The sequence below is a fragment of the Triticum aestivum genome, chromosome 4D (assembly GCF_018294505.1).
Source record: "Triticum aestivum cultivar Chinese Spring chromosome 4D, IWGSC CS RefSeq v2.1, whole genome shotgun sequence".
Lineage (NCBI taxonomy): Eukaryota > Viridiplantae > Streptophyta > Magnoliopsida > Poales > Poaceae > Triticum > Triticum aestivum.
This window is the reverse complement of record NC_057805.1, coordinates 500,581,126-500,600,550: the sequence shown is the minus strand read 5'-3', so window position 1 is coordinate 500,600,550 and position 19,425 is coordinate 500,581,126. Positions and strand designations below refer to the sequence as shown.

The window sequence follows — 19,425 nt, the reverse complement described above, 5'->3', positions numbered from 1 at the left end:
TAATTAAAGGCTAAAGCCGGTTCTGACATTGTCCCGCAAGAATCTAAGAGCACCCCTTATATTAAACTATAAACTGTAAAACTGGGATAAAGGTAGAGAAAAAAGTTATTTTAAGGGTTCATTTTAGCTACGCCCGAACACATACTGTAAAAACAAACTGGGATAAGAGCTCCTTTCTCCAGCCTAGCCGGCGCCGCCACTTCACCCAGCCGGGCCCGCCTAGCCCCGTCGACCGCCTGCCGCGCCCCGTCGCCCGCCGGCTGCGCCCTGCTCCGTTGTCGGTCGCGCCGGCTGAGCCCTGCCCCTTTGCCGGCCGCGCCAGGAGGATTCTGGCGGCCAGGCTGAGGCCACGGCGAGGTCAAGCTCGACCAATTCGAACCAGCGACGGTCGATTCCTGCGTCAAGCGGCCTTTCCAGGTGTGGTGATGAATTCCAGCAAGTTTCGGGCGGATTCCGGCAAATTCCATGGCGGCGCGTTTGCTCCGACGAGGTTTGACCGGTATACGGGGCACCATCGGTTTGGCCTTCCAACCTTCAAACATAAGGGTCTCGGGTGTGAATTTTCGGTGCCCTTTAAAAAAATTACAGGTTGAACCACTTTTACGGTTTCTATTCTTGACACTTTTTTTTATCAAAACCTGAAAACGCAAAAATTATAAGGGTTCGACCACTTTTAAGGGGTCTGTTAGAGATGCTCTAAGATAAGTGAGACGGAAACAACCACCCCTCCCACCACCCTCACGCCGCCTCCTCTGAGGCGACTCGAGGGCTAAGCCTACCGCTGCCGCCACACTCCCTCCCTGCCTCTCCTCTACCTCCGCCACCACCAGAGGTACTCGTCGGCGCGACACCTACGAAAGTGTCGGTCGTCGGCGTTGCGGTGACTGCGCGAGCTCTTGCCCTCCTCCAACGGCCTTAGTTAGGTTTGCTGGTTTGGGCGTAACGGTGGTCGTCTGGTCGATGGCAACGGTGTTTGTTGTTCCCTTTGAGTCGTTCCTCTTAGCACCTTGTATCTTTGTTCGCTCTGTTTTCATTTTCTTTGTATTGTGGTGTCTTTATAATCCTGACCGGCTGACGGCTTTACTAATTCAAAGTTGGGCTAGATTCGAGCCTTTTATCGAGCTCCGCCGACTCCATTTCTCTAATAAAAATAAATAAAGGCCAAACCCAGAGTGTGTCATCTCATCCCTAAGCGCGTTGGATTAATAATCACAGTAATGCATGTACTGTACCCTCCCATCTTTGAAGGTTGTCTTGTGGTCTTCAATTCCACCCGTCCGAACGGTTGCCTAACCGCTACGGGCAGCCGGATGCTCTGCTTTTTGTCTCAAGAAAAAACGAGCACCCTGTTCATATTCCTGAAGAAAGAAATTGTTTTTTTAAGATCCAAAGAAAGAAATGAAATGTGCTCCTGCCGATGTGCAAGTGCAGTGGAACAGTCAGATGATGCCACTGGCCTTCTATAGTGCTGTGGGAGATGCACTATGCTCTGTTTTTGTCTGAAGAAGAAAGCAGAGAAACGCTCTGTCACTATCTGAAGAAAGAATTGGAGTGAAATGCTCTGCTTTCGATCGGTGTCTTGCCAGTGTGCAATGGAACAGTCATCAAATATTGCTGCGAGCTACATTTCACGGGTTAATAAAATTCCATTATTTGCACTATACACCCACCGCCATCGCCAACGTCGCAGCCGAGCTTGCCGCGCCGTGGCAATGGCGGCGCTCGACGAAGTACGCACGCGCCTAATTAATCGACCGCGCCACCCTATACAACGCAATGTTCTTACCCTCTGTCACGCACGCCTACGAGCAACGCCGAGAGCCCAACCCCTCCCTACCGATTTAGACGACCACCTTGGCCGGCGGCACCACGATGGGGCTCCGCACCACGTGCTCCGGGGAGACCCACTTGAGGTTCCCCTCGGCGCCGGCGACGGCCGGCTGCTTCCCGGCCCACCGCACCGTCACCGTGAAGCTCTGCCTCTCGTCCACCTTGGAGAACCGCAGCATGGGCGGGCGCACCGTGACCGACACCTCCTTGGGCATGTCCACCACGGCCGTGTACACGGAGTTCGCCTTGCCCACGTTCTTCACGGTGCGGCGGACGGTGATCGGCTGCGACAGCAGCTTCACCACCAGCGACGGGTAGTTGAGCTCCGCCTCCGTGATGGGCTTCAGCTTGGCGCAGTCCACGCGGCGGTGCACGATCTCCTTCACGCCGTCGTCGCCGTAGCCCAGCCCGCACAGGTACGGGATGTAGTCGTTGGGCGAGAGGTCGTAGACCAGGCCCGGGTCCACGGCGCGCGACGGGTTCACGTACCCGGCGCCCATGGTGAAGAAGCTCGCCCGCCGGTACTGCTCATCCTTGACCGGCACGCCGGCCTTGTCCGCGGGGTCCGAGGAGGTCATGAGCGCCGACTTGATGGCCGCCGGGGACCAGCTCGGGTGCAGGCTCTTGATGACGGCGGCGATGCCGCTCAGGTGCGGGGTGGACATGGACGTGCCGGACTCCATGAAGAAGGCCAGGCTCACGTCGTCGACGAACTCCGGGTGCATCTCGCTCGGCGCCCACGCCGCGAGGATGTTCATCCCCGGCCCGCTGATGTCCGGCTTCAGGATGCCCGGGCTGGCCTTGCTCGGCCCGCGGGAGGAGAAGAAGGCCACCGTCGGGGCGGGGGAGATGCCCAGCACCGTGCCCTTGAACGTGATGCTCGCCGTGGGGTTGGGCGTGGACTTGAAGTAGGCGGTGATCTTCGAGCCGGCGGCGTTGCTGACGTGCGACGCCGGCAGCACGTGCGCGTTGGCGAAGGTGGTGTACCCCTCCTCCGGCTTGTTCATGAGGATCATGCCGGCGCCGCTGTACGCCTTCACGGTCTGCCCCTGCTCGACGTGCTCCTTGAAGCCGCGGCTCTCGCAGAGCACCACCTTGCCGCTCACGGAGTCGGGGAGGGAGCTGCAGCCGCGGGCGTCCGGGTCGCCGCTGGCGCCGGGGAACACGAGCGGGAGCGGGCGCCCGGCGGAGTTGTTGTGGGGCTGGAACAGGGACTCGCCGTCGAACTCCTGGCCGTTGCCGAGCTTCACCGTGGTGCGTATCGCCCGGTCCGTGGTGCCGGCCGCGACCGTGAGTATCCACGGCGCGCAGTTGGAGACGCTCCCGGCGGCCGGCCCCGCATTGCCGGCGGCGGCACTGACGAAGATGCCACGCTCGATGGCCTTGTACGTGGCGACGGCGACGAGGTCGTAGTTGAACTGCGCGCCGTCGGAGACGTCGATGGACATGGAGATGACGTCCACCCCGTCCTTGACGGCGGCGTCGAGCCCGGCGATGACGTCCATGATGGAGCACCGGCTGCGGGAGCACACCTTGTAAATGGCCAGGTGCGCGTGCGGCGCCATCCCGGACGCCGTGCCGTGCGCATTGCCGCGGACGTCAGCGTTCTCCACGAAATTGCCGGCCGCCGTGCTGGCCGTGTGCGTGCCGTGGCCGGCGTCGTCGACGGGCGGGGCCGTGTCGTTCACCGCCGCGCTGCCGAACGCGCGCGCGCCGATGACCTTGTTGTTGCACCCCCCCGCGCCGGCAATCGCCTTGAACTCGCACGCGCCCTTCCACTTCTTGGGCGGCGGCGGCATCCCGGCGTCCCCAAAGGAGGGGTGGCTGGGCAGGATGCCGGTGTCGACGAGCCCAATCACCACGCCGCGGCCGAACCCGGAGCGGCTCCAGAAGCCGTCCTTGCCGGTCTGCAGGCCGAGGAAGCCCGGCGAGTGGGTGGTGGCCAGCGGGAGGAACACCTCGGGGTAGAGCCTGATGCAGCCCGGCCTGCCCCGCAGCGCCTCGGCCTCGGCGTCGCTGAGCCGCGCCGCGAACCCGGTGAGCACGTGGCTGTAGGAGTAGATGATCCTGGGCCCGGCGTCGGCGCCGTCGCCGGCAGAGGTCGGCGCGGCCTCGGGGAGGAACGAGCGGTGCCAGTCCTCCACCGGGAGGGCGGCGCTCCCCTCGTCGTCCCTCGGCTCGAGGTGCACCACGTAGTTCTTCCGCTGCCCATGGCACGCGCCCAGCAGGAGGAGGAGGACGGGCACGAGCACGAGGGTCCTCATGGCACGCACGCGAGCCGGATGGGTGGACGGACGGGCGGCGTGCCTGGGTGCTGTGGAGGTGGAGCCGATTTTGATTTGGGTGGGCGGCAGCTGGGGGATGGAGAAGGTGGGAGAGTGAAGTGGAGTGGCCGTGGCCGTGTCGTGGCGAGAGCAGGGGGTTGCCGGGGTTTATGTAGGGTTGGCACTTGGCAGTGGGTGAGTGAGTGATGGGCGGCACCGGACGGGCGGGCGGACGCTGGCGGTGAGCTGGAGGGCACCAGGAGGCGGAGGGATTTTGAATTTCCGCCGCCGTTGATTTTGAATCCCCGCGGCCGGGCTTCTTCACTCGCGTCACGCCGTCCGCGTTCGCGTGCGCCGCGCCGCGCTGACGCTCCGGCGTGCGTGGCATGAGAGTTTGGCCACGCGCGCCCACGCTTGGGGTTCATTCATTGTGCGTTTCTGAGGCGACACTTCACGTAACTGCGGCAGTTAAGGCACCGGGGCAGGGGAGCGGAGCCGGAGCGTAGGAGGAGTAACTTTGTTGCCCAAACTTGGTGCACGCTACGGAACCCACTGACGTGCGATCGACGGATGCGTTCATGGTATTTACTCCTGCCACCGTAGGCACTAGGCGCTAGATAGTATCTTGCGGGACTCAAACTCGGAACAGTAAAAGCGTCACTGAGCCCACAGGCCTACATCCAATGTTATTCGAATAAAGCAGGAGGATAAATTTCTCTAGCTGCACACAAACTTCCCTAGTGCTTTTCGCGTGGCTTCTTGCCCAAGAATTTGCAACACGAGGTTGCTTGCTGTTTGTAGTTATCACAGCGTTTGGCTGGGGCGTGGACGGGTTGGTTTAGCTGGCGTCAAAATGTTTACTCCATTTGGTTAACCGAACGCTCTGTTTCCAGCTCAAAAGGAAAAATGTCATTCGAACCGGAGTGCAGGTGTATGGGTCGATGGCTGGCCGGGCGTTCGGCGCGGTCGCTTGGCTGGACTCCGGATTGCCAAGCGAAAAGCCAAACATTTCAAAACATATCTTGTTTCTTACTAGCATCAGCACTCGTGGCATGCATGCTCTGAGCATCACCACGTCGATCTTGCCGTTAGCTGGACGCCGGAGGCCAAGCACTGCACACATACCATCTCGTTTCGTGGCATCATCAGCAGCACACGTGGCATGCTCTTTAGTCTTTAGCGCTAAGCATCGCCACATCGGTCGATCGATCGTGCCCACAGCTGGACGCCGGGCCGGACGGTAGCGGTTCGCGTCGTATTACCCTCCATTCCATTCCCTCCCGGCGCGTGCGGTCGTGAGGGGCCTCTCGTCGACCCGACTCGACTCGATCGGTGGCCTCCCCGACCGATGGATGGCGATCGGTGCGGCGCGGGCCCCGGCCGTCGGGGACAGTTTCCGGCTAATGATATCCGGCGTGCGGGCCCTGATGGAGTAGTATTTTAGAGTGGTGCTAGTGCCGGGTCAATCATTCTTTGACTCGACTCCGCGGTGGGCCGCCTCGGAACGACAGATGTCGTCTGAACGGGACGGAATCGGTCTCGGCCTCGACGAGACTCATCTCTCTCTCTCTCTCTCTGCTTGTCGCTTTTGCACGAGATGGGAGCATAGAAAAATTGGGTGCTCTGTACGTGCTCTAAGCGAAGGAGTGAGAATATATTTATTGGACGTCGAGTCCCGCTTTGCCTTGTTCGATTCTAGCAGCTGTACTGTTGCGAATTACAGACGGTGGGGCCCCTGTCTCGTGGAACAATGCCCGCTCCAACTTGTCTACGCGGCAGGACCGAAACGGCACGGGTCGAGAGAGCTCAAGTGGGATTCTATCTTCGGGCGAAGAACTGAAGTGGTCACGAGATGCATATATGTATGTATGTGGGTCAACCGAAGCAGAAGCTGCTCACGATGTCAAGCGGTTGGTTCATTTTTGGGCGCAAGGCAGCGCGTTCACGGCGGATTTTCCTTTTTCTTTTTTCGGCGCTCCGGCCATGCATGGCAAACGAAATCTAACAACGCCGCCCAATCATGGAAACCTTTCATCTGCTACGAACCACTACCACCTCACTCAAATGTGCATCATGGATCTCCATCTTGTCTGCCGATTAAAAACCGGGGCTTGTGCCTACCCAAACGGATCGCTGCCATTTTCTTCGTGCGCGTGTGTATATATGGGACTAATGGGACACACCACACACGAAATGCGCGGATGGCCCGCCTCCTTACTCCGAGCGATTGCCTCAGCCATCGGCGCCGCGGACACCACCATGGAAGTTGGGCGGACACGACACGGTGGTCGCAATGCTTCTCACCATCTTTGTCTCGGGGCGACTGAGGATGGAACTAAATCTATTTAAAGGAAAGGGGGAGGGGGATATGAGGAAGGCCAACCCCCTTTCGTACATGCTCTTGTGTTAGGGCGTGTGCGGGAACCCTCCCGCTTCTCAAATCTGCAACTTCAGGTGTGGAGTGCAGCCGGACGGTTCAATTCCTTGTTATGGGTGTGGGAAGCTAGCTAAAAACACAGTGTGATATCTGAGGAGTTGTGGAGTTGAGAAATCCTAGCTCCTCCAAAACCGGGAAGCGCGAGTAGAGAGTATATTACCGGTCCCTGCCACCGCGAAGTGAGCCCCTCTCGTACCGCTTCGCTCGTTCTTTCTCCTCCACACCCCGCACCTGCTATTTTTTTTGCTAAAACAGCTACAGCCAACCGGGCCTATGGGTTGTCCATCAATCTCACACTGTTTGGACTATTAGCCTCCTACAATGCCTATCCGAATGGGCCACGGAAGGGCAATATGTTGGGCTTCAGGTTCGCTCCTTGTGCGAGCGAGAAGCCGTGTAGCCGAACATATCCCTAGATCTCGGCTCTCTCGTGAAAAAGTGGCGATCGGAAGCTGGTTGTGGAGTTCAGGATTTTGCGGCCACGGATGAGTACCAAACACGCCCTTAGTAGATTGTAATCCCATTTCCATGAAATACAACAACCTGATTATTCGTATGAAGAAAAAGAAATAGGGAGCTTCAGATTCCAGGTTTTCCAATACTTGATGAGCAACCGGGTGTAGAAATTCCTTGAATAGAGGGGAGGGGGGATCCTAATCGGAGAACTACAACAGCGGAGGTCTAATGGTGGACATGGAAGTGGGCTTGATGATATCAACGGTGAATACAATGACTATTTTTGTCACAAAAATGGTATTGACAGTTAGGTCATTTGAGGGATCAATTAGAGTAGATTAAAGCCACCCAAAAAATTGTTTCTTGGCTTAGGAAAATTTAGTCGTGAGCAGGCATCAGAGCTGGTGCTAGAGTTGAGTGAGATACCAAGGTAGTCCGAAGATGCATGTGCGTTTGATTTAATTCTCTCTCTCTCTCTTGCTTGTCGCTTTTGCACGAGAAGGGGCTTAGAAAAATTGGGTGCTCACATCATGGGTGCTAATCGAAGATGTGAGAATATATTTATTGAACGTCGAGTCCCACTTTGCCTTGTTCGATTCTAGCAGCCGTACTGTTGCGAACTATCGACGGTGGGCCCGTGTCTCGTGGAACAATGCTCGCTCCAACATGTCTACGTGGAGGAACAGAGTTCCAGACGTCCTCGCCGCGGCAGGACCGAAACAGCACGGGTCGAGAGAACCCAAGTGGGTTCTAGCTTTGGGCGAATAACTGCTCACGACGTTTTATTTTTGGGCACAAAGGCAGGGTTTCTTCGGTGCTCCAGCCATGCATGGGCATGGCAAACTTTTCTAATCTACGCTGGCAATCCAAATCTAACGTCAACGGCCAACCAATCATGGACTACCTTTCATCTGCTACGAACCACTGCTACCTCAAATGTGCATGAGCATGATGGATCTGCATGTTGTCTGCCCGTTAAACCGGAGCACGTACCTACCCAAACCGATCGGTACCATTTTCTTCGTAGGCGTCCATGGGAATGATTGTAATTCTATTTTCATGGAATAAAGCTCCCTGATTAATGGGCATATATTTTCATGGAGTAAAGCTCCCTGATTATCCGCCGAAAAAAAGGAAGAAATAGAAAAGCATCATATTCCAGGTTTTTTTTTGTTTTCCAACACTTGATCAGCAACCGACCGTAGAAATTCCTAAATATATTTTTTCTTGACGTCACAAACCATTGGATTCGTTGGATCAACATGTTTGGAGGCCTCTCGATGGAGCACATTGAGCAATTCTGCGGCCTTTGGAAGAGGCTCGTCGCGGTTCACCTCCAGGACGATCTTGCCGATGATATCACGTGGAACCTCACTGTCGATGGAATTTATTCATCGGCCTCGGCCTACACGGCTCAATTCGAGCGTTCTATCGTTTCCAACATGACCAAGGTGGTGTCAAGGAATTGGGCTCCGCCCAAGTGCAAGTTCTTTGCCTGGCTCGTTATCAAGGATAGAATTCGGATCCGCTGACCAACTGTGAAGGACAAGTTGGCCAAACTGCAACTATTGACAACTTTGCAAGCGGGAGCCGAAGACCGCGGCGCATCTTCTCTTCATGTGTAGGTTCTTCGCCCGCATTTATTTCGGGCGCGATCCGAGCTTGGGTGGATGCCCCGAAATTGGATGTTGTGACCTGGACCAGGATCCCCTCGGTCAAGGAGTGGTGGGCCATGGTGGTCCTCGAGCATGGTCATAGGAAGAAGGGGATGTTATCACTTATCATGCTAGTCTATTGGGAGTCTCGAAAGAGAAAAATGCGAGAGTATTCCAACATGTGGGTAGGTTGCCTAATGTGTTGGGCAAGGCTATTAAGGCCGAGGTGAAAACTGGGTTATCACACGGGCAAAGCATTTGGTTCTATAATGCCGCGAGAATAAGCATTTGTTTTTTTCATTTGTGTGAGGAGCAATGTCCCTCTCGAGACCTTGTTACTTCCCTTCTTTCCAACGAGATGAGGCAAAGTTTTTGCCTCCATGTCAGGTTGAATAAATCCCGTGCTACTTTTTCCAAGATTTTCTTTTGAAAGAAATCACTTCTCCTAGACTGCATCAACCAGAATCGCAGACAACCTTTTAACATATGAATTCCAGGTTTTTTTTAAATCTTGATGGGTGTATTTTTTTTCCTTAAAAGGATCAGAGTATGATCTTTTTTTCTCGGAAACACTAAAATCTGACGTCAAAATTTTAGGCATAGTAAATCTGACGGTTTTCATGGCAATTTGGTTTGTGAGCACAACAATTTTCTAACAAAAAATAAATAATGAGGCGGATTTGTCGTGCTTGCCAACTAAACTTGCCATCCTCGAAGAGCATATTTTACCATGAAAAGCGTTCGATTGCCATGGTAAAAATCTGGCATCAGATCTATAGTGGAATATTTTTTTCAAAGGTCAGAATTTGTTACAGAATGAACTGTACACAAAGAACCGAAGGTGACTACGGGGTCAAACTGTTTTGTCTTATTTATGTTGACTACAAAGGCGACGCGTGCACGCCTAGGAATGTTCGGCTCCCAGACCATTCGTTCGCTCACAGCAAGTCGAAATCTAACGCCGACCAATCATGGAAAGCTTTCATCTACTACGTACTCAAATGTGCATGATGATGGGTGTCCATGTTCCCTGCCGATTAAAACCGGAGCACGCGCCTACCCGCACCGATGGTGCCGTTTTCTTCGTACGCGTATGTGGAAAATGATGGCACGCACCGGTGCACGAAAATGCGGGGGACGGCCGGGCCTCTTTTCTCCGGCCGGTGGCCGCGCGCCGCCGCCCCACTCGCTCGGTTCCCTTCCCCCAACGGAGCATGTCCCTCGCCGCAACCGGCGTAGGTAGTGCAAGGGCACAGCGCGCGCGCGCGCACCTCCTCGGCGCACTACCGCCCATCGACCGGGATCCTCGGTGCACTGCTTCATGCCGCTCGCTCGATCAGACCACCACTACGTACTGTACTGCGTTTGAAACAGCGCCGTCCCATGCGGCGAAGGAGAGCCACCGCCACCAATGAGCCATGCTGCATGGCCTCTCCGACCGTGGTTTCCCGATGCAATGTGCGAGCCAGCGAGAGCACACGGGCAGGCACTGGGAATCAGATGAATCACCTGCACCGCATGGAAGCGGCCCCGGTTGAATAAACAAGGTGACGGGACACGGCCCGGCCATGGAGATCACCTGGTTGATGAGTAAACAAATCGAGGGAACATGGCGGGGCGGTCCGGCCAACACGTAGCGGTCGGCCATGGCGCACGGGTCCCGGCCTTCACCGGCTCTGCCGCCGTGTCTGGTTGGTAGGGAAAGGCATCGCCGTTTTTATTATTATTATTGTCTCCTCGCTTGGATCCTGATGACGGATCAAGTCATACAGATACTTGCGGCGCCTGGCCTGGCCGCCTGGTCTGACCCTGACCCTCTGAATCAGACTGAGGTGAGGTGATGCTCTGCTTGGAATATCAAAATCAGGCGCCGGAGCCTACGTACACAAGCTAGTACTATTAATCTAACCAACAGTCAGCAATCAACGCTGCTAATGATGGAGACGGGACGGAGGATTAGATTGTTAACTCGTCAGTGCCGGAGCTAATCATCGGTCTTTACATACCATTTTTTTTAAAGCGCAGGCGAACTGCGTTCGCATTATGAGAAGAAACAGCTAGTCTGTACAAAAGCAACCAAAGGCTGCGAAAAACAAAAGAAAAAAAACAGGATCCCAGGCTGCCTAGACCTCACTCTCGCAGCATCAAGTGGTTACCCCCGCCAATACCCACGTAGCTAGCTCGTCGGTGAGAAGCTCCAGCACTACCCGGACAGGGCGCTCGAGATCCCTGAAAATGCGGCCGTTACGCTCGAGCCAGATCCACCAGGTGGTTAGGAGAGCGATTGATCTCGCCCGCTTGCGGCCAACAGGCACCGTGCTAAGTCCGTCCAGCCAATCCACCATGCAGTTTGAAGACCTCCAGGAGCTTGGAAGGAAGGTGGGGACGCGAAAGCGGCTGGCCGCCGCCGTCCAGAGGTTCCTTGACCAAGTGCACTCCCTGAACAAGTGTTGAGCGGTCTCCAGGTTGCGCCAGCATAACGGACAGAAATAGGAATTAGGCCATGCCCTGGCCATGAGCCGGTCCGCCGTGAGTAGTCTACCAGCGGAGAGGAGCCATGAGAAAAACTTAATCTTGGCCAGCGCCCGGGCACGCCAGACGGACTGCATGATTGGCGAGAAGGTGGACCCCAAGAATTGCAAATGGTATGACGAAGAGGCCGAGTAGCTGCCAGAGGCCTCAAGCTTCCAGGTGAATATGTTCCTGCCCGTATCAAGGATGGTCGTAGCACTGATCCGGCCCCAGAGGGAAACAAAAGCCGCGAGGAGGTTGCTTGGAACTCGTCCTCCTAGGTCGTTTACCCAGCGGTTGCCGGTTAGTGCCTGACGCACGGTGCGGTGCTTGCGTTTGGAGAGGCGAAACAGTTCTGGCGCAATGTGGCATGGAGCTTGGCCTTGCAGCCAACTATCCATCCAGAAGGAGGCCGTTCGGCCATCGCCTAGTGCTACCGTCGTGGCTGCCGCGAACAGCCAGCGGTCGTCCTCGTTGCAAGGCATAGGAAGACCGATCCAAGGCTTGTAGGGGGTCGTCTTCTCCCACCAAAGCCATCTCAGCCTGAGCGCAATGCCGAAGCGGTCAAGGTCGATGATGCCCAGCCCTCCGAGTTCTTTAGGCCTGCATATCCTGCCCCATGCAACCTTGCAGTGCCCTCCTGATTTTGTCGATCTGACGCCTCACCCAGGCTGGTAACTGGTGAACTGATAGCCAATATACGGCCAGCGCGGAGATAACGGAGTTCAGTAGCACGAGACGGCCGGCGGCAGTGAAAAGCTTGAATTTCCATGCAGCCAATCGGGCCAAGATCTTGTCCAGCAACGGCTGCAATTCAGCTTTGCGAACCTTGCGAAGGGACAGAGGGAGGCCCAAAAAACAGCACGGCAGGGCGGCGCGTGCAGCCCCAAGCGGCTGTATGATATCATCCACATCGAAGAGCTCGGGGGGGATTGGGATGGCCTTGCTCTTGGAGAAATTTACTTGAAGCCCCGTGGCCTGCCCAAAGGCCTGCAGGATCTGCCGGATGGCTTGAAGCTCCTGTCGGACGGGGTTTAAGAAAAGAGCAACGTCGTCCGCGTAGAGAGAGGTTCGTAGGCTTGGAATTCTCCCCTTCAACTTGGAAAGCAGCCCATCACGGACGGCTAAGTCCGACAGCCTCTGAAGCGGCTCCATGGCGAGGATGAACAGGAACGGGGAGATCGAGTCGCCCTGCCTGAGCCCCCTGTGGTGCCTGATCGACCGGCCCAACGCCCCGTTGACGAGCACCCTGGACGAGCTGGTGGCGAGGAGCATGGCGATCCAGTTGCACCAATGTGACCCGAATCGTCGCGCCCGCATCATGTCCAGCAGGTAGGGCCATGAGACAGTGTCGAATGCTTTTGCTATGTCAAGCTTGAGCAAAATAGCGGCCTGCTTCGTCCTGTGGAAATGCCTCGCCATCCCTTGCACAAAAATATTTCGCTGACATACCATATTTTGTCGTCCATCAACTTCAACTTCAACTTCAAGCAGTGGCGTGTGTGGCCATGCATGCCCGGCTGATAAGGAAGGAGGTAGCCCGGTCCAAGCCCTGCCTGACAGACAGATGCCCTAATACAAACGTAAAGATGTAGCTGCGTCGCTGGCCAGGTTTAATTGATCATCATGCAAAACCTAAAGCTGCATGTGGTAGCTAGGCAGAGCGGCGAGTGGAGCTTAACGTACACCGCGCCTGCCTGCCTAACCTAAAGCTCAAAAGGGTTAGACCGCTAGATAGTTAGCGTAGCTGCTCCCGTACTCCCTTGCTTCATTATTAGCACTGATTGCAGTTAGGTCTAGAAGTAGTAGAGATGCATGCATTATGAGAGATCATACACCTAGATATATACTTGTAGCGGTATCTCTTGTCCAATCGCCTCAAAAGACTCCTGCCTACGCTCCAGCAAAGTGGGCTGAGTTCTTTTCTTCCTCAGAGGATAAGGCAAGGTGTGGACTGGTGAAATTCGTTCCAATGATGAGCCGAAATTCTCTGTAATGGTACATGATGGGCACCAATTATTGGGCCCGGTCGGAGGATAGCATTGGCATCAATATATCCCATGCGTGTGCTCTCCGAATATCTTTCCGGACGGATGTTGTTGATAACCGGGACATCCAACCACTGAAGAAACCCGGACTGTGTGTAGTAAAAGTTGACGAGGGTGTGCAAGAACCAAGTAAGACGACTGACGACGAGTCATGAATGCATGCAACTAGCTAGTCGGTTGTGGTGAAGTGTATATGTGGATTGTCTAATCTTTTTCATCAGTTCAGATTTTTGGTTGTGTTAGCTAGTACATGAAACTTAACAGGTTGAACTTTGGCATCACGCATCGTTTTCAGATGAGCTCGAGCCCATGCATGCAGCGTCGTCACTCGTCAAGCACACGTACGTAACAGCTTGCGATATTTCATTCCACGGCCGTGATTCGACCGTGCCGAACTGCCGACACGGCGACAAGGACCGTGCACCGAACCGACCCGATGATGATACCCGTCGCCATTGCAGCACCCATGCAAATCATCATATGGAATAATGGGAATCAATCATTTGGAGCGAACAAGCGGGCAGCTATCGCTGTAGCTAGCGGACGAACGTTGAACGGCGCGCTGTATTCCCCGGTGGCACGTAGTAGCACCGTAGCAAGTGGCCGGCCAGCTTGCACGGCGACACGTCACGCCACTCGACGCGACCAAGACGACGGCCGGAGGGCCCTGCCGCCTGTCGCCACGGCGGCACGCACGCACGCACGGACTGTGTTTTCACGTACGTACTGTACGTTTTATCCACGCCGCATGCATGCATGCATGCATGCACGCACGGCGCAGGCAGGCAGAGGTGACGAGAGGCTGCAGCTGCGCGCGGGCTGGCATGCACGCGGGCAGGGACGGACACGGCGCGTCGTGATCGGCGTTAATGGCGCCGAGCTGTCCAAGGCCAGACATGCCCGGAGGCGACGGAGCCAGGTATGATTTCGTTCGCTGACGCGGACCGGTTGAGTTCATTGGACATGGTCGACGAGCGAGAGCTACGCGCGCCCACAGCCACACCCGGCGGCCCGGCGCTGATGATTTTGGTGGACCGCCGAGCCCGGGCCCGTCCTGCTGCCCGCATCGCCCGTCCACTTCCGTCTTCCGCAGCCTTGTCTGCGCGAGAGCGAGCTGCTCGTCGCCTTGCACGAGCAGTCGTGTGAGTGCGTGCGTCGTCTGCAGTCTCGCATGCCCGGCCGACTGCCTGCCAATCGCCGTGGCCCGTGGAACAGGCGCCGGGCAGGGACCCGAGTGCGACGCGATGGAGAACGACGGCGAATCCACCACCCCGCTGCAGCCTGCAGCCCCACTCCGGCGCCGGGCAGAGCGCCCGTTGCTGGAATCGATCACGGCCTCGCGGGCAGGGTACGGGGGAATACAGCAAGGCTAGCTTCTGCTTCTGGATAAGCCTGGCCGCGCGCAGAGGGATCGCCGTCGCGCTCTGGCTGCTTTCCGCGCGCGTGAGCGCTGAGCCGAGAACAGTGCGTGTGGCCGTGGAGCCAGACCTGCACTCCAGGCAGGAATTTGAAATGTGCTGCTGCTTGGACGTCTGGGAGACTGACGAGTGAGCTGAAACTTGAAACCTGTCCGTCTCACTCATCTCATGATACAGATTAAAGCCTGCTGCCGCTGGTGACGCCTGACGGGTGATGGGTGACGTCCTGTGCCGTTGCTTTCGCGGCATGGAAAGCCGTGAGCACATTCAGCTTTCGGGGAACGGAACGGAATGGAAGTGCTCGAGAGCTCGAGCAGGCCGCTTTGCTGCCCGATCGCCGTCGGGCAGGCCATGGCCAGGCACAGGCAGCCACTCATGATCGCGTCCATGATCCATGGACACAGCTTTCACCGAACTTCGTGCTGCGTGGCCTGATCCATGCGCAAAGAGACAGACAGGGGTCGCCCTCGACAGTCACATCGGAATTAAGATGGCATTGGATGCCACGTTTTCCACAGGGGTTGAGAGTAACTCGATGTGCCTGTCGACAGTACTGAACGGCGAAAGGCATCGATGCAACATACGTACAGTACTGTAATAGGTTTCAAAAAAGAATAGGTCTCAAATGTTTATTACGGAGTAGGAGTATTTGATTGCCAGGGAATGCAGCCCGTATGAGTTTCGTGTTGGCTGTGTTGCGTGACCATGAAACCATGAGCAGGGCCGAGAAGATTTTAGAGCACCGTGAAAACCCCACCGTTTGGTTGCTCGCATTTTGGAAATTTGGGCAGGCTGAACGCATGTCTCGATTTTTGCTGTTCATCCCGGGTTTATTTGAGCTCGGCGGCAGAAGAGGACTTTTATGTTGGGTTGTACTCCCTCTGTTCTTAAATATAAGTCTTTTTAGAGATTTCAATAAGAGACTACATACGGAGCAAAATGAATGAATCTACACTCTAAAATATGTCTACATACATCCGTATGTTGTTGTCCATTTGAAATGTCTAAAAAAACTTATATTTAGGAACGGAGGGAGTACACATTTGGCCCAATGTTGTTACCTTGCACACATATAATATGTGGTGAGCTTACCTAACGTAAATGCTTGGAGCGTCCGATCGCCTATGTGCGCCCGCATCGGGCCGTCCCACTTAATGGCAAGCAACGATTTCATTCGGAAAGGTTCCGAAATCTTCCCTGACGGTTTTAGGAAGCTTACGGGCCATGTTTATTCCTGTTGAGTTGTTATCTTTACTGGTTTTGCCAGTTTTCTTTTTGGTTTTTAATTTTATTTTTTGTCCATTTCCTTTTCTTTTCTTGTTTTTCAAACAATTCACATGTTTCAGAAAAAAAAATCTCTAAAAAATGAAATTATAAAATTTGTTCACTTTCCCAAAAAAGGTTTGAAATTTTCCAAAAAAATGTTCGCGGATTTGAAAATTGTTCAGTAAATAGTATTCACATTTTTCCCAAAATTCATGAAAAACTTAATGATTTTGGAAACTATTTGGTGCATGAGATTTTGAAAATTGTTTAGCGAAAAATATTCATGAATTTGAAAAGTGTTAATGTATTTAAATAAATTGTGATTTTGAAAATTGTTCACTAAATGAGATTTTTGAAATTTTGTGTAGGGAAAAATATTGACCATTTAAAAAATTGTTCAGCAACCTTGACTTTTGAAGAATTGTTCAGTCAATTTTTTTGTGAATTTGAAAAAAAAAATCATGTATTTGAGAACTTATTTAGTGAATGGATTTGAAAATTGTTCACTGAAAATGTCATGGAAAACTTCATGAATTTGAGAATTTCAGTGAAAATGTTCATTTATTTGAGGAAAAAATCATGAAATTGAAAATTATGGATGGATTTGAAAAGTGAAGAAAGATTTTGAAAGAAAAAAACCCGAAGAAAAGCACTACAAGAAGCTTGAAGAGTTGTTCGTTAATGCTAGTGCTAGCGATGTAGGCCAGGATAGGGTAGAAAGTTTCTCCTGTGCAAAAAAATTGGTATACTAAACATATTTCTTTCAGGTTAGCCTCACCAGTAGTGGCGGAGCTAGCAGAAGATCTCAGGGGGGCCAAACAAGAAATACACATCTTTGGGGGATGGGGGGGCGCAAATGGCTAAACTCTCCTTAATTTAACCCTCTAAATTTTTTCCCTTCAGTAGTTAGGCTACGGCTGGGGGCAGCGGCCACCCCAGAGCTGCACATACCTCCGCCGCTGCTCGCTAGGCAGAAAAACTGTACTGTGCAGAAAAATTGCTATACTAAACACATTTCTTCCAATTGGCTAGCATCGTCGGTTAAAAAGTTTCAGCCTCTCATGTCAAGGTCACGTGCTACTTTCTCGTATGCACGACGCCTAGGACAGAAACCAAACTGACTCTGATCATACAACCTTGTTTGATTTGTTCTCGGTAGCAGTTACGAATGTCGTATTATCTATGCATATCCAGCCCGTAGAACGTAGTTACATTCTAGAAAGTAAAAAAAAGATACCCACAGAAATGTTCCAATTCCAAATAAAATAATTTGAAATAATTAAAGTAAAGGTGCATTTTATGCTGAAACAGATATGGGCATGCTACGTGTCAGTCGGCGGATCCTTCTAAAAGATCTGCCGCCTCAGTGTTCGTTAGATCGAGCACCATCCAGCGATCTAGCTTTGTCCTTACAATTGCAACAAAAGTAGTGTTGCAGAATTTTTTGCAACGAAACTCTGCAGAAAGTTTTGTAGCATAGTTGATGTTTCGTAAATTATTTTTTCGTCTTCGCTCTTTTGCAATGTGAGTATTGTTGCGGAACGAATTTTTGCAACACAGATGGTGTTGCGGAAAAAATGCAATGAAGATGATGTTTCAGAAACACCGTCGTCGCTGGTCGTTGCCATTTGCAACTCAGTCGTTGCAATTGCAGCAGGGACGCGCCCAGTGATGGTCGTGATGGAGGCGGGTGGCAGTGGTCGTGGTTTTCGATGTTGCAAAGAGGAGGAGCGTCGCGATGCTTGGTTCAAAAGGGATGGAGGAAGCTCCGATGAAAGCTTCGCCATAGAGCTATGCATCTGCAAGAGAGAGGAGAGGACAAAGAGCATGCGGCATGGTTGATTGTGAAGGAAATATGCCCTAGAGGCAATAATAAAGTATTATATATTTCCTTATATCATGATAAATGTTTATTATTCATGCTAGAATTGTATTAACCGGAAACATAATACATGTGTGAATACATAGACAAACAGAGTGTCACTAGTATGCCTCTACTTGACTAGCTCGTTAATCAAAGATGGTTATGTTTCCTAGCCATAGACATGAGTTGTCATTTGATTAACGGGATCACCTCATTAGGAGAATGACGTGATTGACTTGACCCATTCCGTTAGCTTAGCACCCGATCGTTTAGTATGTTGCTATTGCTTTCTTCATGACTTATACATGTTCCTATGATTATGAGATTATGCAACTCCCGTTTACCGGAGGAACACTTTGTGTGCTACCAAACGTCACAACGTAAATGGGTGATTATAAAGGTGCTCTACAGGTGTCTCCAAAGGTACTTGTTGGGTTGGCGTATTTCAAGATTAGGATTTGTCACTCCGATTGTCGGAGAGGTATCTCTGGGCCCCACTCGGTAATGCACATCACTATAAGCCTTGCAAGCATTGTGACTAATGAGTTAGTTGCAGGATGATGTATTACGGAACGAGTAAAGAGACTTGCCAGTAACGAGATTGAACTAGGTATCGAGATACCGACGATCGAATCTCGGGCAAGTAACATACCGATGACAAAGGGAACAACGTATTTTGTTATGCGGTCTGACCGATAAAGATCTTCGTAGAATATTTGGGAGCAAATATGGGCATCCAGGTCCCGCTATTGGTTATTGACCGGAGACGTGTCTCGGTCATGTCTACATAGTTCTCGAACCCGTAGGGTCCGCACGCTTAACGTTACGATGACAGTTTTATTGAGTTTTGATGTACCGAAGGAGTTCGGAGTCCCGGATGAGATCGGGGACATGACGAGGAGTCTCGAAATGGCCGAGACGTAAAGATCGATATATTGGACGACTATATTCGGACTTCGGAAAGGTTCCGAGTGATTCGGGTATTTTTCGGAGTACCGGAGAGTTACGGGAATTCGTAATGGGCCTTAATGGGCCATACGGGAAAGGAGAGAAAGACCTCAAAAGGTGGCCGCACCCCTCCCCATGGTCTGGTCCGAATTGGACTAGGGAAGGGGGGGCGCACCCTTCCTTCTTTCTCCTTCCCCCTTCCCTTCTCCTACTTCCACAAGGAAAGGAGGAGTCCTACTCCCGGTGGGAGTAGGACTCCCACCTATGGCGCGCCTCTCCCCTTGGCCGGCTGCCTCCCCCTTGCTCCTTTATATACGGGGGCAGGGGGGCACCCCAGAGACACAACAATTGATCCTTGAGATCTCTTAGCCGTATGCGGTGCCCCCTTCCACCATATTACACCTCGATAATACCGTCGCGGAGCTTAGGCGAAGCCCTGCGTCGGTGGAACATCATCATCGTCACCACGCCGTCGTGCTGACGAAACTCTCCCTCAACACTCGGCTGGATCGGAGTTCGAGGGATGTCATCGAGCTGAACGTGTGTAGAACTCGGAGGTGCCGTACGTTCAGTACTTGATCGGTCGGATCGTGAAGACGTACGACTACATCAACCGCGTTGTGATAACGCTTCCGCTATCGGTCTACGAGGGTACGTGGACAACACTCTCCCCTCTCGTTGCTATGCATCACCATGATCTTGCGTGTGCGTAGGAAATTTTTTTAAAT

At 53.2% G+C, this 19,425-nt stretch overlaps 1 protein-coding gene across 1 annotated transcript; it reads right to left on the bottom strand.

Annotated features, from left to right (window-relative positions):
• Window positions 1-1,601: 1,601 nt before the first annotated feature.
• LOC123099038 (subtilisin-like protease 4) lies at window positions 1,602-4,250 on the bottom strand. The gene has a single exon (XM_044521148.1). It carries the CDS (start codon window positions 4,092-4,094, stop codon window positions 1,842-1,844), a length of 2,253 nt encoding a protein of 750 aa, XP_044377083.1. The 5' UTR covers window positions 4,095-4,250; the 3' UTR covers window positions 1,602-1,841.
• Between the last annotated feature and the right edge of the window lie 15,175 nt (window positions 4,251-19,425).